At 48.9% G+C, this 24,792-nt stretch overlaps 2 protein-coding genes across 6 annotated transcripts in view; both read left to right on the top strand.

The window, feature by feature from the left end:
* The first annotated feature begins 282 nt into the window (after window positions 1-282).
* On the top strand, window positions 283-1,398 carry LOC118775548 (gap junction delta-2 protein). The gene has a single exon (XM_036525520.1). It carries the CDS (start codon window positions 283-285, stop codon window positions 1,396-1,398), a length of 1,116 nt encoding a protein of 371 aa, XP_036381413.1.
* Window positions 1,399-3,726: 2,328 nt separating this feature from the next.
* The window catches only part of LOC118774771 (unconventional myosin-XVIIIa-like), a 107,625-nt gene continuing 86,559 nt past the window's right edge, over window positions 3,727-24,792 (top strand). For all 5 annotated transcript variants that reach the window (XM_036524257.1, XM_036524256.1, XM_036524255.1 and 2 more), the window contains exons 1-2: window positions 3,727-3,845; window positions 7,964-9,191. In XM_036524257.1, the coding sequence (XP_036380150.1) occupies window positions 8,124-9,191 (1,068 nt within the window). In that variant the 5' untranslated portion in view covers window positions 3,727-3,845; window positions 7,964-8,123. The remainder of the gene's footprint in view (window positions 3,846-7,963; window positions 9,192-24,792) is intronic.

Below are 24,792 nucleotides of genomic sequence, written 5' to 3'. Positions count from 1 at the left end.
TAAGGGCATGCCAATGTAAATTACATAGCACAGAGAAAGATGCAGTACAGATAAACAAGAATGGTGTTATACAGACAAGTGTTTGTCAGTTCATTTCATCATGCAGTTTAAAAAAAACAACCTTTTTTTTCCCCTATCAATCAAAGTGTATGTGCACCCTCTTTACTTCTCACACAACTGCAGGCTTAACTATGTTAATGTTGAATAAGGTAAATGCTCTAGCATTGATGTGGCACCCCTATGGCTAATATTCCTGCTTCACATCCCTCTCCAGGTTAAGAAATGGGAGACTGGTCCATTCTTGGCCGCTTCCTAACGGAGGTGCAGAACCACTCCACGGTGATCGGCAAGATCTGGCTGACAATGCTGCTGATCTTCCGCATCCTCCTGGTGGCGCTGGTGGGCGACGCCGTGTACAGCGACGAGCAGTCCAAGTTCACCTGCAACACGCTGCAGCCCGGCTGCAACAACGTGTGCTACGACACCTTCGCCCCCGTCTCGCACCTGCGCTTCTGGGTCTTCCAGATCGTCCTGGTCTCCACGCCGTCCATCTTCTACATCGTGTACGTGCTGCACAAGATCGCCAAGGACGAGAAGCTGGAGATGGAGAAGGGCCAGGCGCTGGCCAAGCGGGGCCCCCCGCCGGAGCAGGCGGGCCGTTCGGCTGGCGATGGCGAGGAGGCCCCGGGGGACACGCCGCCCACCTTTGGGGCCCTGTACGAGGAAGAGTGGGGCCCCCAGGAGGGGGAGTGCGTGGAGCAGAGCCTGCTGGAGGAGGAGCTAGGGGAGGTGGGGAAGGACCCCACTGAGCTCTCCAGTCAGGTGCTGCTCATCTACATCATGCATGTGGTGCTGCGCTCCATCATGGAGATCGCCTTCCTGGTGGGCCAGTACTACCTGTTCGGCTTCGAGGTGCCGCACCTGTTCCGCTGCGAGACCTACCCCTGCCCCAACCGGACCGACTGCTTCGTGTCCCGCGCCACCGAGAAGACCATCTTCCTCAACTTCATGTTCAGCATCAGCCTTGGCTGCTTCATCCTCAACATCGTGGAGCTGCACTACCTGGGCTGGGTCTACATCTTCCGCGTGCTCTGCTCCGCCTGCTCCACCTGCTGCGAGCCGGACTGGGACCCCATTGACCGTGCAGGCCTGTACGCCGACCACAACCCCCTTCTGCTGCAGCTCAAACACTCGCTGCGGGGCCGGGTGGTCCTGCAGACCCCTTCGCCCCTGTCCCAAGAGAAGGCAACCAGCCTCATGCATGCCCCTGCCATCTCCTTTGAGACGGACTCCACTGTGGAGTGCATGTCCAAGAGGAGTCCGGATGAGAAAGAGCGCACCAAGACTAGACTGGCCAACATGGCCAAACTGGGACGAGGCAAAAAATCCTGGTTGTAAATGATCTAACTACCCCCCATTCTATTTCCTCTTGATGACATTTTTGATGACATTTTCCTCCATTGTAATTGCCCATGAATGAACTCTGAGAAGAAACAAAAACAGAACAGTTGTTTGAGTCTTTTGCAGTGAATTTCTAGTTGTTTTATCATACTAGCAATCAGTGTACAAAAAGTCCATATTTTAAAGCATAAAAAGGCACTCTGACACAAAACACACACATACAGACACAATGTATAGCACTTTGAAAGAATAGAAATATTTCTTATTATACTGAACTAGAACCCTTCCATGACCACTCACTTAAAAAACTACATTTACAACTTACACTGAATTAATCACAATCACTTATTTCAATATTTAGCAAAAACATTTTACAGGTATTGTTATTTACCGCTGCCCCTCATGCACCCATATATACAGCAGTTTTGTTCTTCTCAAGCTCATGGTAAAAAAATGATTTTTATGGTTTCTTCCTTGCTTTAACAAACCCTTAAACCCTTTGGAGTCAAGAGAGCAATTGTGTATTTAGTTACTTGAAAAAAGGTTCCTTCCACAAAAGCTCAAAGGAGTTAAATCTTGTAACTGAAAAGCGGTGATAGCGCTGCCTGTTACCTTTTTCTCTATTTACTCTGTCCCCCAATGGATCTCTCATCTCTCTCTTTCTCTCTCCCTCTCCGACACACACCCACCTACCACACACACGTGTGGAAATATATTGTATAGTGCATACATACAGTTTATCCTATTATACTCACTTTATCAGATGTTTTGTACATTAAATGTTATTTTTACTTGAGAGGTTTTCATACACTGAGTGACAGCTGCGCATCAACATTCAGAAAACAAGTTAAAACCATTTTAAATAATAATAATCCTAAATAATAAAAAAAACAATAATTTAAATAATTGGCATAACAGGTCTTGTTTGGAGAAGTCTGTCTTAAATGTTGAGCTTTGAGCTCATCTGAAAACCCCGCCGTTGTTTCAGTAACTGGTCCAGTTCAGTTGTATAATAACGGGTATTTTTTTTAGCGCATAGGCTACATGTCATGAATAAGGAGTAAGCTTTTTTTAACTTTAGTTTTTTGTTGTTTTTGAGAGCTATGAATAACACTTCTTGTTTAGATTAATTTGACAAATTGTGAGAACGTTGTGTGAAATCAATGCAGCGTACATAATCGTTTAGAGAGAAAACCAAGGCTGCCCAGAGGGGCACAGAAAGACGTCTGAACCACGGCCGTGCTGCTTATTTGACTGATGGTGCACTTCCAGGACGAATTCAGTCCAACGGTTGTAATTGAATCGTTACATAACGTGGTAGGGATTGAACAAAACATCAAATAAAACTCAGTACTAAATATTTGACAATACACCGTTTTGATTGTCGGAGTGAACAGTATTATTGTATCTCCAAACTCCAAAGAAACCTGAATCCAAGGATGTGGCCGACTCATGAACAGGGGCCTTGACACATTGGTTTTAAAGGAAACGCTTTCCTATGAAAACCTGCTTTGGAAATGTTATTTTAAATAACATAATAAGTATAGTGGTATTTCGGTGTAAATCTGTAAAAGTCTTTCGTAAACCCAGAACCACCTGTGGCTGTGAACGTATTAAACCATGAGAGCGCATTATGATTACTTAAATTACGATTGAATACATTCTCAATAACGTCTGTTGAATTATAACTGAGATACAAAGGGCAAATGCATTTGAACGCTAAATGCCACACACAATTACACCAATAACAGGATGCTATTGTGCTTAATGTCATGTGTATTCTTGCTTCTCATTGCTAGAGCCAAAAATGCTGTTCAATAATGTTCCACAAGAGGACGCCGTTGGATTAAGTGCAAAACGCATTCGGTTATTGCTGTTCTGCGCAGCATAGTGGTATTGGTGGCCAAAGTTGCTATGCGGGCTTAGGCTATACAAAATTACTATTTTACTTAATATTGTACTAAAATATTGTGTTATGAAAAAAATCATTTTCATTAGCTAAAACGTAGGTTAAGAAAATAAATCAGAAATATCGCATCGTCCATTACGATCGCCGCTTCTTCTTGATATCCGACATTTGCTAACTTAATAATATAAAACTTAATACACGAAAGACAACTCGAAAGCAAAGCTGATGCGGCACCTTTGAGTTAAAATACAATGACTTGCTAGTTTGCTAAAGAGCAGCTGACAAGCACGCTGGCTACCGAGTGTCAGATGTCCATGTTGCAATTTCCCAAACCGTCCAGCAGGAGTCACTGTAGCTCTGGTCCTCAGGATTGCATTGTGTGGCGGTGCTCAATGTGAGCCGACTGCCTTGTGGCCAGCGGCAGTCGCACTATACTGCAGAAGCTTACTAGGCTAGCTAGCTAGCTAGCGCTCACACCAACACCAGACCTGCACAAGCGGTGTCAACCAGCAGACAAACCGTACACTGGAAAACGGTGAGTGGATAATGAATGATTTTGTGTAAAAACAAAGCATCGTTTCTGGCAGAGACCTTTATTTGTCTTACATCTACTCGCACGATGAGGTTTTTTGACTGAAGCTGCTGGTAAAATAAAAAGGAGGGCAAAGAGGCTTAGGTGGCTAGCTAGTTAGCTAGCCTGCTATAGCTTTTCTGAACAAGCTTTGCACATTCTGCAACGGTAACAATAGCCCCTCCGCACTGGCATTAGCTAGGTGGATGTAGCTTGCTAACGTTTGTAACAGTTTCAGTTATGGCGGTTTTCATGATTGAGACACTAACTCTGTAGATATCCAGGTAGCTAACTATCTAACTAGATACTTGCAGTTTTACTTAGAATATCATAGAAAACTGGGTAGCTAGCTGCCTTGTTACCACGCATTTTGAGAAAATGCTATCTTGCTAGTTATGTCAGAGTCCATCGGTCAAGAGGATTGCCATTGAAGCAGTATAATTAGCTGGTGAATATGCTGACCGTCACACTAATATCTTCTGTGTTGTTGTGAAAATGATCGTGTAAAGTGAAACGGTGTAAATATTCGGGCAATGGGAGCACAGGAGAGAGCGTGATGGTCATGAGAGGTCTGATGGTGTACGTTTGTTTGACCAAAATTTACTTCAGACGTACAGCTATTTTAGAAATCCAGGAAATCAAATCCAAATAGTAGGATGTTGACGTGTTTCACAGGGGACGAGTGAACTACAGAAATTACTACATTGCTAATGACAGCTAGGATCCCGCTGAGAATTGTTGTCACATACAGTAGAGCCAGGAAGTGCATCTCCTGCGCGCTGTGTACTGATTGGAAGATGATGAACTGGAACACCGGAATTGCAGAGCTGAAATAACACTTATATTCATGGTTATTTCTCGCCACTTTTCATCATAGCCGGAGCCAGCAGTTTTCTTCTCAATGCACCATTTCGACCGACCATATGGTCACATTTGCTTTGCAGCAATGTATTTGTTCGGATTTCGTGTTATAGGTAATGCAACACCTAGCTATGTAGCTTGCATAGATAACAATTATTAATATGCAAAAGCAAACCAGTCAGACACGATTGTGTGCGCGCAGTACCGCATACTACCCTGAATACTCAAAATATTCTCGCGGGAGGATAATGATGGTAACTTGCAGGGCTTCGCGAAAACATAATCTAATGCGATGATTTCTTTTTGATTGGACAAGTTATTAGGCCCTTGAATAGTTATTGAAAGGCACATTGGTGATGCTTACTTTAGCCTGAATCTGAAAATAATACTAACCGTGGATTAATAAATTCGTTTCATATACTATCCGCATGTTTTTCCTCCAGAACAGGGTGTCTTCATGCGTCTAGAGAATGTTCCAAGAGGACGCACTTTGCTTCAAAATCGTTTAAATCAACTTTACAGATACCTTATCCTGGGGTAGTCTTACATCGTTCCAGTGAAGGACTGCTGTGACGTTCTCTCAGTGCAGTGTGAATGCCCCGGTAGAGACAGCCAAGTTACGACTTAATGTATTTTAATGTCAAACAGGACTAAAGGTGAGAGGTACAATGTTATGTTGCATTAACATTTCAAGTTAACATAAGCCTTTTTGTCATTCACGTATCTCATCTGAATATGTGTAGAACCAGGGCGATGAAGAAATAACACGTAGCCAGATCAAACTCCCGTTCACTGTTTTGATTTTCAAATGCTCGTAAAGCAGTGATGAAATAAGCCATTACACATTAACAGCTCCAAATTTGCAGACTGGAGGAAAGCCTTCAATAGTGTAGATTTTGTCCCTCATCGATTTATCGAGAATTATTTGGGCAATCTCAGCCAAAGAGTGCAAACAGGTGCTCGAAGTTGCAGGCGTCACGTGCTGAGGTGTCACTGTTCTCACGCACAATCCTCTCACATTGTGAGATCTTGCTCTTGACAACTGCTAAGAGTAATGTTGCCCTACACACACGAAGGAGGCTGTATTATGGCCTGTGTTCCACTAAATCACAACGCACTTTTCCCCCAAGTGTTTGCAACAGAACCTTAGCATTCTGTTGTATACAGTATGTTTCTCTTTTTCCTCATACTGCATATTTCATTCATTTCAGTGGCCATTGACCTCATTATACTTGATAAGAAGTGAATTAAAGAAGCTCTTGCTTAATTTTTGTTGATCTCAGTAAAGGATAAAGAGCGTTGATAGTTAAAATGAAAAGAGGTCAGTGAATATGGAGCATCAGTTCGTTATTCTTGCATCAAACCACATTACGCATTGCCATATAGAGAAACAGCCTCCCTGAACTGTACCCCTTAATCCATTACAAAACCAGCAAATGGTATAGAATACTGATATGTAAATAATGTGTAAAATGGCAAATTATCAAGAGCTTTATTTACAGTGCGGTATTTAGAAAATATCTGCACCTTTTACAGATTGTTTGGCTCCTAAGATGCTCCCAACTCTGTGAGCAGTTGAACACATACAGTCTCTGGCTGATCTATTAATTTTTGAGATAAGTATCTAAAAGGCTTTCTCAAGTATAATTTTGTGAACATGCACAGCCTCTGACATATCTATTCATTTCTTCATTGAGCACCTGAGCTAAATATTTAATGTAGGGTTGGCACTTTAAACTTCGTAACCTGTCTTCAACAATAGTATTGTGTTTCTCCTTCTAAGCTCTCAGTATGAGGGATATGCGATAGGCTGTTGCTCGTCACGTCTAATGTTTACCCCCCTTTGGTTGTATGAAGTGATCGGTGTCAGCTGTGCTTCCATGGAAGAGTCAGCAGTTTTCACCGGCCTGTTGCTTCCAGCCTCTCGATTTTGAATGGTTGTTTCCTGTCTTTTGGGAAGAATTTGGCCATTTTCATTGGCGCTTATTTCGATGCCGGGTCCTCCCGCTGGTGTGAACGGGGTTTGTTGGATCGGCAGCTCAGATATGTAACTGTTGATGGGACTTCCCCAACAGCTGTGTCCTGTACTCATTGCTGTTAACACAGCCCAGCGCCCAGAGTCTTGTCAGAAATCAGTTTGAAACAGGCTGGCAGAGATGTCGCTACGTTTCCTTTTCTCTAAGATGAATTGGTGAGAGTTGGTCAGACGTAGAGGGGTCATGAAATGTTCAAGGTTGCCTGTGATCTCATCGCCTGCTGTGTTGGTAAGGTGGAGTGTGAGGTGCTGTTCTCTTGTAAATGTTTAACCCATAACAGAGGTGAAGGGCTTGTGCTTCTTGTACCATGCTGAAAGTGTCTTTCATTTCTGCAGAGTTCACTTGGTTCATTAGTTTGGCTACAGCACCAACAAGAGTTAGCTCAGAGCTGGAACAGGAGCCTAAAATGTGATCTTTAAGCCAGGACCACATAATACTCTTTACCTGTGATGTATTTCCTGTGATCTGTTAATTGTTGTTAGTTGGTTAATAAAAGAAAATAATATAATAAAAAGAGGAGTGGGAGTTGGGGTAGGTTGGGCAGTGGCCCGCTTGTGTATGAAGGTATTTAGCAACTCCTTGGTCTCTCATTAATTAGTTATAATCTGGGGCTGTCCCTGTGGATTGAGAAAATCTGAGTGTATCTAAGGTAAAAAATCTCGTATGCCTAGCTTTTCCAGTGTACAACGTGAACGTATGTGAACTTGCTTATTTCCGATTTGAAGGGATTTTCCATAATCTTTTTTGCCTAAAAACTGAGGAGATAAACCAAGTAGCATGGCAGTGGTACTGATTATTATTCTTCTTCAACTTTAAATCAGAAGGAAAACATCAAAATTAAGAGTAAAAACAGTTCAAACTCTGCCATTACTGCCAAGCACAGCTTCCTGCTTCTCCTGCTTTGGAGGATTTGGTAGATGGCAAGCACATGTGACATCATGAACTGCAGCTCTGGCTTTGGGTTAATGCGATGGAAAAACCATTGTGCCATATTGGCTCAGCTAGCATTGGCTCCAGCCTGGTTCTAGCACTGCAAGAGGGGTTTTGTTTCTTTGTGGTGAAGTTCTTCTCAGCCACAGAAATGATGAATTATTTGTGATCTTATTTCAGTGCCATTATGTAGGTCATTTATTTTGTTATGCTGCGTGTTAAGGTTGGTGAAGATGTTCTGTTTCATTTCTTCAGGGAACCCGATACAGTGAAAGCCGAGAGTGCTTGAGACAGTGCAAGAGACTGTAAGAAAAATTTGACTTCATCTCAAACTCTGCCTCTGTATGGAAAAACCCCACTGGATTGAAGAAATCCGAGCCATACTGGTGGGACACGCTGTTTGGAGCCGGGCGACATGTTCCACCTGATCAAAAAGGATAAGGAGAAGGATGGGGCCAGGAAGGAGAAGAAGGACAAAAAGGACAAGAAGGAGAGGATGTCACCAGCGGAGCTGCGGAGCCTGGAGGAGATGAGCATGAGGAGGGGCTTCTTCAACCTCCACCGCGGCTCCAAGAGGGACCACAAGGGCAAGCTGGAGATCTCCAGCCCCATCCCCATCAAGGTGGCCAGCAGCACCGAGCTCAGCCTGACGGACATCGACTCTGACGGGGTGAGCAACCGGGGCAGCATGGTGCTGGACGTGGGCCAGCTGAGCACGGCCAGCTCCGTTGACGACCTGAAGGGCGACGGGGGCCAGGAGGCCCACCGCACCTCCGTCCGGGAGAGGGCGGCCAAGTTCGGCTCCTTGACCAAGCAGAGCTCTCAGGTGGGCCAGATCATGAAGCGCTTCTCTTTCTCCCAGAGGAGCAAGGAGGAGAGCCCCTCTGAGGCCTCCACTCCGTCTGGGCAGAACTCGGCCGCCCCTTCCCCACAGATCGAGGCCAAGGTCTTTGACCTGCAGCGCAAGCACAGCCAGCAGCAGCAGCAGCAGCAGCAGCAGCAGCAGCAGCAGCAGTTGCTGCAGCCTCCCAGGGCGCCCGCCCCGGTGAAGAGGGTGCAGATCCCCGAGGTGGTGGACAAAACATTCGCGGCGGACCTGCGGCTACCCGCCGTGGTGCCCCCGCAGATGCCCGACCCGCGCGAGCTGGAGCTGCAGAGGCGCAACACGGGTGACTTCGGCTTCTCGCTGCGCCGCACCACCATGCTGGACCGCGGCGCCGACGGCGCCGTCTACCGCCGCGTGGTCCACTTCGCCGAGCCCGGCGCCGGCACCAAGGACCTGGCGCTGGGGCTGGTGCCGGGCGACCGGCTGGTGGAGATCAACGGCCGCAACGTGGAGAGCAAGACGCGGGACGAGATCGTGGAGATGATCCGGCAGTCGGGCGACACGGTGCGCCTGAAGGTGCAGCCCATCCTGGAGCTGAGCGAGCTGAGCCGCTGCTGGCTGCGGAACGGAGAGGGGCTGCGCAGGGAGGCCTTCGACGTAAGTACCCCTCCCCCCTCTCCCCTCCTCCTCCTCCTCCCCACCTCCTCGTGAGTAGCCAGCCCGGGAGAAACGCCCCAGGGCCGGGCTGTCCCTCCCTAGCAGAGGGGCTGGATTTACGGCCAGCTGCGTCCTGTGGAGAATGCGCTAATCGTGTCAGCTGAAATGCGTGCAGCCCCTGTGGCAGAACATGGGGGAAGCGTGGTCTGTGTGCGTCAGTGCTGGTGAATCCCATTCTGTCTGCAGGACGGGGGGGGGCCCGGGCGCAGCGGCGGTCGCAGCTGGACCCCGGCGCGCCGCTTCCTTAACTCTCACTGACACTGTTCTTTTACAGCGCTCTGGCCGGGAGCACCACAGCACTCTTATCACCTGATCTCTCTGTTCCAGCAGTGAATGTGGTGTGAAACTGATGTCTTCATGCCTGCATGAGAAGCAGAGGCTGTAACCGTGTGCAGTGTGTTCAGACGGCCAGCTTCTCGTGCCGTATATTCAGCACGGCTCCAGCTGAATAACCAGGACACGCTGTACTGTGAAATGCTCTATGCAGACTTTATTTCTGGGTCACCCAGTCCCTCTTTTAAAAACATAGCCTGATCCCGCACGGTCAAATGGGGCAGAGGAGTTGTTATTTCTTGGTGATATTAAATGAAAATACTTGCGGATTATTTTAAGCCTGTCTTCCTTGTTTGATTTCCAACTAGGACAGCCTGCAGTGGGGTTGAGATTAATGTGTGTGTGTGTCTGTGTCTGCATCTGTGGGTGTGTGTGTTTTCTCTTATCACAACTGTTTCAGGGACAATGCCCTATCCCCACCCCTTCAAGACATCACACCACTTCCTGCCGGATCTTGGTTATGCTGCTTAATCGTGCTTTAACCACGCAAAGCCGTCGGTGTGATGTTTGCACAGCGGGAGGAACTGAGCCCGTCACCTGCGGCCAACTTAGCCGCCCCCGGTCACCGTGGGCCCGTATCGGGTGTCGGCCTGTGCTCTGCGGCGCTCCGGCTGCCGCATTCTCGAGGAGGAATGCGGCTCCGTGAGGTGGCTGCACGTGTGAGAGCCGCACGGGGCTGGGTGTGAAAGGGCCCTCCCGCTCACCTCCACGGCTCTGTGCGTGTGTGTAATCTCACCCCCCCCTCCCTCCTGCTCCCACCGAACAAAGGCCCCAAACAGAGACGCGCTGGAGGGTGTCATTACCGGAACGGCGGCGTGGCAGGCTGCAGAGACTCCCCTGGCAGGGTGGTGCTGGAACAACAGGGCCCGTCCCTTATGAAGTCTTGTGTGTAATCCGGGGGTATCTGGCCAACCCCCCCCCCGCTGTTGACGTAACGGTGAGCGACTCGCATTGTTGGTCGGAAGCATTTACGTAACGCTCTCGCTTGTGCAATACTGAATTCCAGCCGGAGAGCTGAATGGGGTCAGAGAGCAGTGGTTGATACCTGTTTGCATGGGTGTGCACGAGTGCATGAACTGCATCTCATTGCATAGTGCCTGGAACAATTCACACTAGTGCTATGCGTAAGTGCAGTACAGCATATCAGTATGACTATACAAAAGGGGAAGGTAAGCTGGGCTTTGTTAGGAGACTCAAAATACAACCTGCAGACTGTATGGGAAGGTCACCCCACCACAACAGGGCCAGAGCAGACAGGTGACAGGACTGGAACATGTGGCTACAAAGGAGAGAGGTGGCCAGGTGCTCTGAAATTGCAGAGTGCAACAACCTAGCTGGTGTGCAAGGTAGTGTTTGGGGAGATCGTGATGCAGCTGAGCTACAGCATTCTGGATGAGCTACATGGGGTCTTAGTGCACTTGCAGGTTAAACCATCAAGGAGAGAGGCCCAGCAGTTCAGACAGGAGAAGGGCCAGGATCCCTTATCTTTCCACCTGAACAAATTCTCACTGCTTTATTTGAAACGCATTGACCACTCCTGGTTCAGAGGCTTTGGCCCACATTCAGTCTAACTTGCTTTGGGTTAAACTCGCTCAGAATTAAACACTGTCTTGTGCCTGTTTGGTTCTCCCAGTGTTTTTATTCATTTCAGCAGCCGTTGAGCTTCTGGTGTTATGTAAGCACTAGGAGACAAACATCATGTGCCCTCCGGGAGCGTGTAGGTAAGGCCCTGACAAAACAGACCTGGCCTGCTTACCTCAGAGTTGTAGGGGAGCTGGGGTGACGTGCCTGTTAGCACAGCTCCCTGAAGCAATCACAGCTTGTGGATGGAGCGTTTAAAAAAGTTAAAGTCAGCGCTGAAAACCGCTGCCATTAAATACTAATAATGACGATGGCAAGATTCAGCTGATTATTTCAGAATTTGTGAAGTGTATTGTGCAGTGGAGTGTGACTCAGTCCGGACTGTGATGCTGTGCGTTCCTGCCATTGCACACACAGCTCCTGTGCTGCCCATCTTTTATCATGCTGCTGATCTGTGCTAGCATGTAGCTACGCACGCTGCCAGTCTGCTCCACTGTGCTGTGAAGGTCACGCTGCCAGTCTGCTCCGCTGTGCTGTGAAGGTCACGCTGCCAGTCTGCTCCACTGTGCTGTGAAGGTCACACTGCCAGTCTGCTCCACTGTGCTGTGAAGGTCACACTGCCAATCTGCTCAGTCATTCTGTATGAGAGTGATGTCACATTGTTAATCTCCATTCTGCTGCGTGGGTATGATGTCACACTGCCGATCTGGTCCAGGCTGCTATATGTGAGTTATGTTGCACTGAGAATCTTTCCCAGTGCGCTGCGTAGGAGGGCAGCGTTGCGTTCACTGTATGGGAACACTCATCTTGTCAAACCCACCTGCCTAACTCGGCAGTCTGAGGAGCTCTCTTCGGAAGGAAAGGTTTTTGTTTTGTGCTGAAAAAATGTTTGATATTTTGACGTGGAAATGAGTATGCCTAGCATTTCAGTTTCTCTGTTAAATCTGAAAGTGTAGATTAAGGGAAGTTTCTGTCTTTGTAGAGGTTTGTGAGCAGTGTATGCAGCCCAATGGTGTTGGAGAGTTTAGGGCACTCCTTGTCTCCCACTTCCATGTTGCATTTGTGATCTATTTGGAGAAGTTTCACTGAAATGACTAAGCGTAGTGATATGTACACATTCCTTATCACCTGCTGCACAAGGAGGCTTCCTGTACCACCTCTCGTTTATCTTTTTTCGCCCAAAGGATGTGTGTGTGTGGCACTTTCGGCAGCTGAGGGCTGTCCAGCTGCTCCAGAGGCGCTTCTGTTCCCATTCATCACATCTGCTGTCCAAATTATCACAGGGAAGAATGCGGGAATCGCAACCTTGTGTAATTTCCTTTTCTGGGGCGGCCCTTCTGCGCCTCGAAATGCCTTCAGCTGCCATGTTCCGCTGATAACATCGCCGGCAACATGAGATACGCACTGCGTTTGTGTCCTAAAGATATCCGAGGGCTTTCGTGAACATGGCATCAGGGTGACGTGCCGGGACAGCTCCTTCCTCAGGATGTAACATGCCTTTCTCATTACCGAGCCTCCTGTGCAGTTGGGCTGTACGTTCGCTAATACACCAGTAGAGTCCAATAGTTGTTTTGTACTTACTGTATGCACTTTTGTAAGTCGCTTTGGATAAAAGCGTCTGCTAAATAAATAAATGTAAATGTAAGTGTTTGTAGTGCAGTCTGAAGCGATCTTGTCTCCGTTCTCCTCCCCACTTATTGGCGTCCTGTTGTTCTTAGTTACATTGTAGCTAGATCTTTAAAAAGCAGTGAGTGTTTTAACGTGAGCGTTAATGGTGCTCATGTGGAATGAGCCATTCTTCCAGATTAAAGACATTAGAAAACCACAGCAAGCAGAAGGGTGATTGACTCACCGACTCGGTGATATAATGCAGAGTGAGGACCCGGGGAGTCCTACACACAGCTCTTCACACAGCCATACAGCACTCCGGGCACAGAGCGCGACATCGTATTCACTGCGCTCCGCATTATGATGTCATACCCCGTGCAGTCTGAAGACCGTAAAAAGATGGAAGTGAAAAGTGAAAATCCACTGCACTCCAGCCTGCTGTAGGGAAAAGAGAGAGTGCCTTCATTTTGTAATCTGTGGGTCTAACATTGACTCTATTCCCATATTTGTCCTCTGTTCCTCCTCAAAGTGGCTTTTAACATCTCGTTGACCTTCCTACCCCAGGCTTCTTGCTGCTTGCGTGTCTGTCTTTTCCCTTCTTGTAAAATTGTGTGGTGGAAGAACCTATCACATGTTGCCAGGTTGCAAGCTGGGCACAGTTTCAAGGCTCCATGTGACACGGGGCCCATAAGAAAGGCTCCCCAGTTTTCCGGAGCAATTGAATTCATCAGAGGAGAACTGAGAAGCCAAATGTTGTTGTCTGGAATTTGATAAATGAGTTTTGAGATCTTCAGACATATGATATGAATAGGTCAATAAAGTTCAGGCTAGTTGTACAATTCCCTCATGTAGGAAGGAAGTGAAAGACTGGTTATGCGGTCCCCTCACTCGGACAGGAAATGAGAGCCGGGGGCCGTTGTTCACAGATTGATGTGGGGACGGGTCTGTGTTTGCAACACAAACACACGCCTGCCGAGGAAGAGAGTGTGTGCGCGTTTTATAGTCCTGGCTCAGGGCTAAAAGCTTTGTCCATTTAAATAAACACCAACAGCCCAGCCGGCAAACTAATTGAAAGACAAATAAACGGCTGCCTCTCGGATTCTAAAAGGAGAGTATAGTACAGACCAAAGCTGTTGCCAGTTGTGCTGCCAGTTGTCCTCCAGAGATCCCTAAATGGCTCCTTATAGCTTACCAGTCTGAACCAGTGGTGCCTGGACGCTAACCTCTCCACATCTGTCCTCCAAAGCTTGCATGCCACTTCTGTTCTCTTGTGCCGGAAGTTACTCTGCTCTACTCACTCTACTCTAAGTCCGTCTGCTAAATGAATGTAACGCGATGTCATGTAATTCAGAGGCTGTTTCCCAACACGCATTCCACACCAATGGGTTGTTTTTGTAGGGTTAAAAAAATACAATCATCCCGTTGTAGACAATGGCGTGACCACCGTTTTCACTGCACGGCTTTCTGTGAGATCGCCTCTGTCGCGAATTCTAGGAATCCAGTCGGTGGCTTGGCAGTCCAGTCGACGGACCCCGCCCAACATTGCGCGAGCTGTGGGTTTTTACAGTCTTGAAGCACGACGCAACAGCCGCTGCTATGCTGAATGAATCACCGCAGGTTGAACCTGTGTTTGGGAGACGTGTACGCGCTTGTCAAACCATGACACGCAGGGCTCATGGACAGGAGCGGCTGGCTGCTCCAGCCGCACCGGGATGCTCACCCGTCGCCCGTCGGAGCCGAGGCGGGCTTCTAATGTGTGTCATCAGCTATAATTATGAAGACCTAGTTTTCGTGACACTCACAAATGGGGCGTGCTGCTTTCTCTTCTCCACGGAGCTGTAAAGGGGTTTTCACACTGCACTCACGCACAGAGATGCAATTTACAATTACAGTTTACAATTTCGCATTTCGCAGACGCTGTTAAACCAAAGCGACTTACAATTAGTGCATCAATCAGGTCTAGCTGACTTCCTCATAGGCAAAAGATTGCAGTAGGAATGCAAATTAATTATTTACAGTACCATGCTCCTGTGTATCCTACAACAATAAAACAGAAGTCTGCAAACAAAACCTGCAACATAGATACAGGGTTAGTCCAGAAGATTTTTTTTTTAATAGAAACCTAACAGAAAGGTTACACAATAGGGGACAGGTGGATTCTGAAAAGGTGGGTTTTCAGGCTCCTGCAGAAGATGGCGAGTGATTCCGCAGTTCTGATTGGGTGAGGAAGGTCATTCCACCACCGCGGAACGAGGGCAGAAAAAAGATGTGGCCGAGCGGAACGGCTGCCAGGTTCCCGAAGTGAGGGGACCGCCAGCTGCCCAGAGGAGGTTGAGCGGAGAGATCTAGTTGGAGTGTATGGGGTGATCAGAGACTGAAGGTAGGAAGGTAGAGCCTTTTGTGGCCTGGTAAGCCAGCACCAGTGTATTAAACTGGATGCGGGCTGCTACCGGAAGCCAGTGAAGTGCAGTGAGTAGCGGAGTGACATGAGAGTGTTTCGGGAGGTTGAATACCAGGCGTGCAGCAGCATTCTGAACCAGCGGCTGCAAGCTCCAGAAAGAGCAGGCAAGGCAGGAGCAGGGTTTGGTGAACTGAGAAGCACTTGCAGAGGAAATGGAGGCTGTGTCTGGTGAGCCAGCGCTCTTGATAACAACTGGATTGGGCCAAATAAAAACAGTACTACACATGTTTCCTGCTCAGGGGAAAAAAACACACATCTCCCTATACAGAAGCACTCTTTGTGTCAATTTTCATCAGAATTTGGCAGCTGTTTTCAAATCACAATGGAAAGTTAGATTTTCTTTAAAGTTTAAAGAGACAGGGATAGTAGTATGCCAGACCCATTTCCTGACTGGTCTTACAAGGTTGTGGATGACGCGCTGATTTGTTTGAGGCCGTGTTCTCGCTATCCAGTGGCACTGATGGACATTGGGTCAGAGGTAGATAGAGGGATTTATTTTGCAGTTTGATCAGGCGGAGTATTATTAAGCTGTTGCCATCACAGCAGATCTGGAAAAAATTCAAAATGATTTAAACATCTGATTTGAACCATCTGGTCATACATCTGGTCATACACCATGTATGTCAACTGCCAGTAGCCTGCAATCTAACTTGACAGGTTGGCATGTAAGGCAATAAATGAGCCACATTCATTCTGTACAGATCATTGAAGGGGCTAAGTCGCTAAACCTGTTATGCTGTTATGAGATCATTAGCTAGCTAGTAAGTGGAGTTGTTTAATGTCACTTTCTCTTATTTCAGATTTCTGTGCATTTGTACAGTGAGGTATGTTCAGTAGCTACCTCATTAAAGCTATGTGTGTGATATGTATCCGGATAGCATTGAATAGGACCTACCTAGATTAAAATATTTTGCTATATTGCTACTCATATGCTAACCGCTCGCCTGTCTGGTCCTAAATTTGACCTCCAATGCACATTTTGAGTGGTAGCGTGATGACACAGCTCACTTACCAGTTACCACCTTAGATGTCCTGTCTAGTTTTTCCCATGTTTCAATAGTCATTTTGTGATTTTGTGCCACTGACAGCAAGTACTTTTCAGAAAATATTTTGGAACGCTGTTTGTATCCGGTATCTTTGGTACCAGTATGATTTTCAAGCATATCTACAGAGTGCATGTTATCTACCCTCCCAACAGCATACAGTTAGACATTAGAGCATAGACATTAGGTCTTGGAGACTGGTAGGGTGGGTGGCCAGGCTGAATTCATCCATTGTTGTCTTACAGTAAAAATACTTGGGATGGAAGAATTTTTTAGGTCATTAAGTGGAAACACGCCAGCATTTTTTTGGGGCTACTATAAAAATTTAGTGTACCCTTGAATGGTGAGGTTGTGTCAGGGGACTCATTGGTTGGCTCTGCAAAATAAACACTGTGCTACAATAACTCACTACCAGTATGGGGGTTCTGTGTGTAGAGCTGAGAAATATTTTTAAGAGAAAAGTCAATTTGGTTTATTTATTTATTTATTTATTTTTTTTGCCAGTGAATGATGTGCAGGAATTCCTTGGCTATTGCCTGGGAATGCAAGTAGGGTCATGGGTCGAGAAAAGAAACGTTTATGAAGAAGCATGTGAACGCCGCCTCCTCCTCCTCCTCTTCCTCCTCCTCCTTTCCACACGTCTCTGTTTAACCTTCAGAGAGCTGTCCAGATGGGAGGGAGGGTGGCTTGTCTGATGTTCACGGCGTTGTGCGGTGAGGCCCACCCTGTGCCGAGGCTGGGGGCTGTGAGGTCACGCCACACTGTGCTGACTGCACCAGCACGGCATCGGATCTCCGGTAAAGAAAAGGGGGCGCTCCTGGGAGTGACAGCGGTTATCGTTCCACCCCGTTTCAGGAACAGGTCCCACGAGCCCTTGTGAGCAGACCGCTGGGTGCAGGCTAAGGGCTACAGTCTTAGCTGTGTGTTGGGACTGGCTGTTGCTGTTCTCACGGCGGAGCCTCCCTGATAGGCCCAGAGCTGCTGTGCTGCATCCATATTAAACATTCCTCACGTGCCGCGGGCAGCGAGGAGGAGCTGCGTTACATTCAGCCTGTTCTGGGCTGCTCCGTTGAGCCTTAAACCGCAGCGATCCGCACTGTGAGTGAAATGTGTCACAATGAACGTGGGATGCAGTTAAGCTGGCGGAATGGGTTTTTCCTTCGCAGATTCATCTCTCTTCTTAAACAGCGTAATTGCTGCTTTCTCCCCTCAGTAACGCTTTACTGGGTGGGTGAGACTGGGAGGCATAGTGTGTATGTAGCGCAGGGCGAGAGTGTGCATGTGTGAGTGTGAGAGACAGAGGGAGGAGGTTGGGAGTGTTGATTTCACTCCCACGGTGCTAATTGTCCTCATTTCGTTCAGGTGTAATTCCCCCTGCTCGGGGGAGCCGTTGGGCACCTTGTGTGAACTCTCTGGGCGTGAGTGAAATGAATAGACCTGTGTTGTGTGGCTTGTTCACCTTCAGAAAGACACCGCTTTAAGGCTTGGCGTTTCTCATTGGGCCATTATCTTACCCCGGGTGGGCCCCAGGTGACTGCAGTAACAGAGCGACTCCATCACACATGTGCGCCTACCCAAACACATATGCCCGTGGGCTTGGTGGTCTCTCGGGGAGGCGCCTCCAGCTCTTCCTTCCCAGGATGCTCTCTGGTCGCGGCTGAGTGTCGGCAGCTCCCTCGAGACCTCCTTTGTGCCGGCCCTTCTGTGCCGAGCCCCGCCACGCCCACCCGGAGGACAGCGCGACAGAAGGACGCGGCCGTTGGGTAAACAAACAGACGCTGGCAGCGGACACGGGGGCCGCCAATATGGCGTAGCGGGAGTGGCTGGCCTGTTTGAATGGGCTTAATTACGTGCGGGGTCTGCGGCTTTTCATTTTCGTAATGCGCAGTGTTGCAGAGCAAGTCGTTAAACGCAGCCTGGTTGCTGGCTGCCCCTGGCACGGTGCCGGCACACAGCGGAACGCAGAGAGGAGCATCTCCCCTCCTCTCCGAGCTCCTCTGTTCATGCTCCGGGTAGAACAAAACCACAGAGGGAGTGTATGACTCATCGGTAGGACCAGCATACGCGTCACCTCCCTTGTGGATCGCCTTTCTTCATCTGGAGAGGATGAGTCCTACTAGAATCCCACTGAGTAGTTTTGGGAACTTTTAGGACTTTGGCAGCTTAACATTTTTTACTTGATTTTGCCTGAGGCTGGCCAGTGTATGTAAGTGTTCTGGCTGGGGAAACTTGCTGACATAAGCATGCTTTCTGTGTCTCATTGATGCTCCTGCTGTTTCTGTTAAGCGGCAGCCATCTGTGGGGCATTATTCGGTATTATCCCTCCTTCTGTGTTAAGTAACGTCCAATTTAGCTTTAGGCATTTACAGTTTCTCTCGTTGGGCCCTTTGGGTAAAATATCCCTTCCCTTACCACACACCCCTTCTGCTTTCTCTGTTTGTCCCCCCTCTCTCTCTCTCTCTCGCTTTGGCTCTCTGGCGGGGGGGGCTGCAGTGTTCCCACTGCCTTGGCATCAGTTCTGCCATCTGAGATCAATCTGTTATAACTGAATATTTAGTATGCGCGCGCACACACGCGCACACACACACACACACACACACACACACACACACTCACACACACACATGTGTGTGTGTATGTGTATGAGCACAAGAAAACCAGAGAAGAGAAATTCCAAATTCCAAAGCCCCCTTTAGTTTTGGGTCACACATTGCCTAACTGGCGCTCTGGATCTGATGGGGTGAGCTGCAGCATTCAGTGTGTTTCTGAACACAGCCCTGTTTTCACAAGGCCAGGCCAGGTTTGGCAGGGTTTCGCCTCTCCGGGTTAGCAAAGTGGGCGTTGAGCTATGTGAGGTATTAAAACCCCCCTCAGATGAAAGCTCTGTGCGGCTCCAGAACCCGGCTGTGATTTTATGCGCTGCTGGTTTCAGCCACTGTTTTTCTGGGCTTTAAGTGGCTTCCTTGCATGACAGAATTGGCAGTTGGCTCCAGGTATGCTCCTGTCTTTGGCAGGGGAAGTGTGTGAGGGTGGGCGCCGTTTCTGAACATCCACGACCTGCAAGCTTCTGTCCCCCAAAACTGCCCCCCCCCCAGCACGACACTCTCCTCTCAGTACCCCACCCCCCACCCCATTGCAACGGTCCTGCACTGCTTTTGTTAGGCTTGGCCTCAGGGCTGTTATTTTACTCCCAGACACTGTGGGCTCCATTCAGCAAGCGATCCTGATTTCATTGGCTCTTGTTATACTGAGACCATCTCAACTTTTCTGATCTCTCACCTCCAGACCAACTCCGCAACTTTTTTTTTTTTTTTTGTTGCTGATACTGCTCTCCTCTGTCTGTGGGTAACCCCACTTGATTTCCAATGTCATGGCTGATGATGGCAGCAATGGATGTGTTTTTTTTTTTTTTTTTTTTTTACTCTTTCCTAGAAAGGCTGCCATGTTTACTCGGCAGTAGCGCACGCCAGAGTTCATTTTTCCTTTCCTCTTTCTCTCGTGGCAGAGAAACGACAAGCATTTCCTGGAGCCAGTCCTCTGGTCGCCCGTGTGCGCGTGTTCTTGAATGGACTTTGAGTCCGCCAGGGAGCGGGGTCCCTGCATTCCCCCTGTGGTGTGATACTCCCATGATCCTCAGCTGCGAATTCCTCCCATAGGGCAGAGGGTCGCAAACCTCCACCCCAACCCCCCCGCATCTCAACACCGCTGCCCTTAACCTGGCCCCCTGAGTGTGGCCCCTACGCATTGTTCCAAAACAAAGGGCATTTGACAGTGACAGCTCGCCCAAACGGGCCAGGCTAATAAGATCCTATTTTTGCGACGCCTCTTGGGGAAGTGTGTGGCGGAGGGCCGGTGTAATAAAACTGGGTGTGTGAGCGGAGCCCGGGGAGCAGGAAGCAATAGAGCCGGCTCAGGAAGTGTTGCCGCGGTAGCTGGCTGCCGTATCAACGCGTGGGTCGCTCTGCCTCAGCGAGCAGGCTTCAAGACCGCCAGGCGTGATGCGGTGGGCCCCGCTGGGCCCAGTGACTTCTGGGTATTCTGTGTTAATGGTGCTGCCATCCTGACGGACTGGGGTTACTGATAAAGCGCAGTTTGGACACACGCGTGCAGAATCATGTTTTTCAGTTGTAATGAGGCAGTAAGAGTGGTTCAGCGGTTATGGAACTGGACCTCAGATCAGGAGGCTGTAGGCTTTACTCCAGGGCACAACCCTGGATTCAACAGTCAACATTGTGGAAGCAATGGTAGAGCTTGCAGATAGTGGGGGAAAGGCCAATAGCCCATCTACATCATCTTGACAGCTTTTGAAACTGCGATAAAAGGTTCCTGTGATCTGAATTGGAGATATTGTGTGTGTGTGTGCGTGTTTGTGTGTGTGACGCCGTGAGAGTAGTCAGACTTGCACGGAATACTCATTAAAAAGTGTCAGTTGAGTAACTTGTGAAATCCTTGAATTGCATTCCTATCTCTGCCCTCGCAGCGACAGGAATGCGGGGTGTGTGTGTGTGTGTGTGTGTGTGTGTGTGTGTGTGTGTGTGTGTGTGTTAAGTGGGGGGCGTTACATGGTGTAGCACTTTTCCTCCAGCAGTAGCCTGAATGGTTCCAGCTGGAGAAAGTTTGGGCCCATAAGTTGCCTGTGGTATTTGTGGAATCTGCTGTGCAGCAAACATGGCTCTTCCTGTTTCAGCTTTTGGGGAAGGCAGCATATAGCCAATAAGTCACACAGCGCTTTCCTGTGTCCTGAAAGAACATGACAGGGCTCAGTTTCAGTAATGTCCCCGGCGCAGAATAACTGTGTTTCAGTGGACTGTGCAAAGCAGCTCTTTGGGACACACCACGTCATTCATGTGCATTTACTTTATTCAGGAAGGCATTCCTTTTTCAGTCAAATGGGCAGGTTTTTAAAAACCTTACACTAAAGAGGCTGCTGGCCTGGCAAGCTTCATTCACCCCCGTGTTAAAGTGGGATGTTTAGGCAATGACGTGGCATCCCAGATGGGGGTCTTCTGAATTCTGATAGTGAAGGGACCCTACTGACGGAACATGTTGTTTTTTTTCCATTAACGGAGGTAACAGGTCATGACATTTTGAAAAGGGAAGAGAAACAGTAGAGTAACCCATCGACTCCGAGCGTTTTTACAACAGCAGAACGTTGTACCAGGATAGACCTTTCACCACTGTCAGGATATAGTGATTTTTCTCCCCTCTCACTGGCCAGTTGAATAAAGCCCTGCACATCCTGTGTCCCCCCTCCCCCACCCCCCTGAATCCTCCATTCAGGCCCCCTCTCGGGTGCTGCAGGGCCCTCACGCATCAGTACTCTCTGCTGGACAGCCTGTTCCTCTAGCCCTGCTCCCTGACCTGCAGTGACCTGTAAGCACAGAGTGTGCAGTGAGCGCTTTGCACGTCCTCCCTCCTGGCCTCTCAAAGGTTAACCTGTGCCAGTGCATCCATTAGGGGGCGCGGGTGCAGGGGGGCCTGCCTCCTGCCTTCTTTCACTGCCGATGCAGCTCTTTAAGGTAATCAGGTGACATTGTCGAGAACCTGTGGCTAATCGGTAGTGATTTGTCACCCAGTAGCTCAGTTTCTTGTGGAACTCCAGTACAGCTGTAGGTAAATGCCTGTGCTCCTCTGTTCGCTCCACTGGCCCTTGGTGGGGGTGGGGCACCAGACCTCTGTGGAGTGGCACTGGGGAGCCGAGTGCAGGCAAGTGGCTGCCCTTGCTGTGTCTTCAAGCTCTGAGGACTTGGAATAAATTTATGAGGTAACTGTCTAGGCCTTAGCGTTTTTCTCTTTGTTTAGCATTTGTAGTTTCTCCAGGTTAAAAGGGAAAAAAGCACTAAGGACGGTGTTTTTCCACCATTGAAAGCACTTCCTGTTAGCTTGGCGTGGGGCCAAGGGGGCCAGGTGGCTGTGCAGCACGGTGGCGGGAAGGTTGGCACCGGAAGGAGGAGGCCCAGGAGGTTCTGATCCGTTTTCTGCTGACCGCTGATGGGGCCCGGTTCTCTCAGTCAGCTGTCAGGTCCCTGATTGCGTATAGGGAAGGCTGAATCTGAAGACGGACAGGTTAAAGTGGCCTTTTGTGTTGAGTCGGATTCTCGCTTCTCGGTTGGTTAATCAGCCCTCTCTCTCTCTGAGATTGCACTTGAGTGCAAGAGTGGCTGTGTGTGTGTGTGTGTGTGAGTGTGTGTGTGTGTGTGTGTGTGTGTGTGTGTGTTGCTGAATTGGAAGTGTTGGCCTCCCACTCCCCCTGTGTCATCAACACACCACGACCTCTATTCAGAGGACTGCTGTTTTGTCCAGTGCATTAAATGGATGTTAAGAGCAAATCACAGATATCATAACCTGAAGCTAGTCACGTTCCCTCTGAAAATAGACGCAATTAAGAGTGGAATGCAGTGTGTCTGCTGGCCTCTTTGCTGAGCTGTCAGTGTTCCTCTCCCGTACTGTACTCTGCATGTCAGGGACGCATAAATACTCCTGATGGCCCATGCTTTATGGACTTCTCTTACCGTGCACTTCTCTACCCGGGCTGAGCCAGCAGCCGTCTGGGTGCCTTAAAGCTGTCTCCTCCTTTCCTGTCTGTGCGTTCAATATGTCATCCATCGAGCATCTTCCAGAGTGCGTCAGCGACACCTACGCCCCCGGAGGAGAGGTAGGAGCGGCTCGAGCGTGTCCACGCTGCGAGTTTGGAGTCTGCCCCGTGCGAGGTGCCGTTCTTCCGAAGAGCTGTGAGAGCGTTGTTTGGGAAGCGAGCCAGAGCGGGCCCACTCTAAAAGGACCGAGACGCCTCCAAAATCCAGGCCTCTGTCCACTTTACAAGGGAACCTGTTATGTGTCGTTTGGACCGCGCTCTGCGCAAATTCCAAGACGTCTGCACTCTCCCTCCTGCCAGAAATGAGCTCCCCGTTTTGAATCACTGACTGTGCCTCCTTTGTGGTGCTGTGTGCCGTGTGCTTCGACTGTAATGCTAATCTAATGGGCTGTTTGGAGTAGGGGTAAACTGCACCATATCATGCATTCAACAAGATTCTGTCCCCGATGCCGACAGGGTTAACATGTTTCTTTTCAAAATATGAAAAGAATTGTGCGTTAGTTATGTAATGTTGCTGGGTGTCATACCTACAACTTCATCAGCTGCCAGAGTCCCGGCAGCCGCGTCGGCTCACCTGTTCTGTTGTGTTCTGTTCTCCTCCCCCGCTGCAGTGACAGAAACAGCCAAGCCATAAGGCAAAGGGAGAGAGGACCAGCGGTGCATCTGAATCCACCCGCATGCGCTCGTGCCAGTCTGAGTGGTCTCTAATGGCTACTTACGTTCTTTCTGAGCCAAACAAAAACTGAGCCGCTTTGCCGAATGCAAAAAGGCCTCATAGCAAACTCAAAATTCATAGTGTTCCTGAGTGACCAGTAAAAGACGCGTTGGGCCAGTGAAAGAATTGAATAATACAATCCTGAAAGAGTTTGGCATGAAGAAGTTGTAATAGTGAGGATTGTATAAATAATAATCTCATAAATTATGGAAGATCTTAGGCTAACCTCTTTTATCCTCTTTTAGTGAAATAGTTTGCTGTGATCCTGTTGAAAGATCTTTCCGTGAAGACGTTGCCTGTGAAGATTGCTCATCAGCGAGAGGACAGTCCACGAAGTTTCCATTACAGATCTATCAGCGAGAGTGTTGTAAATAAGGTTCCCTTATCAGTCAGAGTTGGGGTTGCAGATCAGTGAGTTGTCCATGAAGATCCTCTATAAAATGAGAAGGTTGGCGCTAAAGATCTGCCAAAGAAAACGTTGTCTTTAATGATCGTCTGTCACTGAGAGAGTTCGAGTAACAGATATATTAGTGAGAGTGTTGTCCATAATGTCTGTTTTCCTGTCAGTGGGGAAAGTTGGCACTAAAGGCCTACCCATGAAAATGCTATAGATAAAGATCTCCAATGAAAGAGCTGGCAGTGGAGATCTCTCAGTGGTAGATTGTGCAGGATGATCATCAGTGAAAAGGCCAGCTTGCAGCACCCTGACAGCACACTCTCGCAGAGAGAGCAGGGAGAGATGAAGTCACTCTCGTCATGTGGCCGGGCCAGTGTGTAGAACACAGCCTCCTCCTCCGCTGTAGGACGAGGAATGTCAGCTATTTTCTTGCGGAACGCACCACGCTGGGGAAGTTGAACGGAATGTACGCAGCCGTCCGCCGTTCATCAGAGCGATGTGGACGGGGCTGTATTTCTCCGAGTCCGCGGGGCCCGAGCGGGCGTCGCCTGGCCTGTGACAGACGACCGGGCGAGCCGTGGGTAAACAGGCTCTCCCGCGGCGGGACCGGCGTGCCGACCAGCTGTCAGCAGCACTCCGTGACGGGGGCTGTGTTCAGGTGAGCAGCGCTCAGGGCTGCCTCGTACGCCGCCCTGTGTTTGTGAAAGGCGCAGCTGTCGCCGCGGCGACTGCCTGACGGGGGCGGGGCGGCCGCCTGCCCCCGCCCGCCCCCGGGAAACGGCACTTTATCTGTGGAATCCTGTCCCAG

The sequence above is a fragment of the Megalops cyprinoides genome, chromosome 3 (assembly GCF_013368585.1).
Source record: "Megalops cyprinoides isolate fMegCyp1 chromosome 3, fMegCyp1.pri, whole genome shotgun sequence".
Lineage (NCBI taxonomy): Eukaryota > Metazoa > Chordata > Actinopteri > Elopiformes > Megalopidae > Megalops > Megalops cyprinoides.
This window is presented reverse-complemented; position numbering and strand designations above follow the sequence as displayed.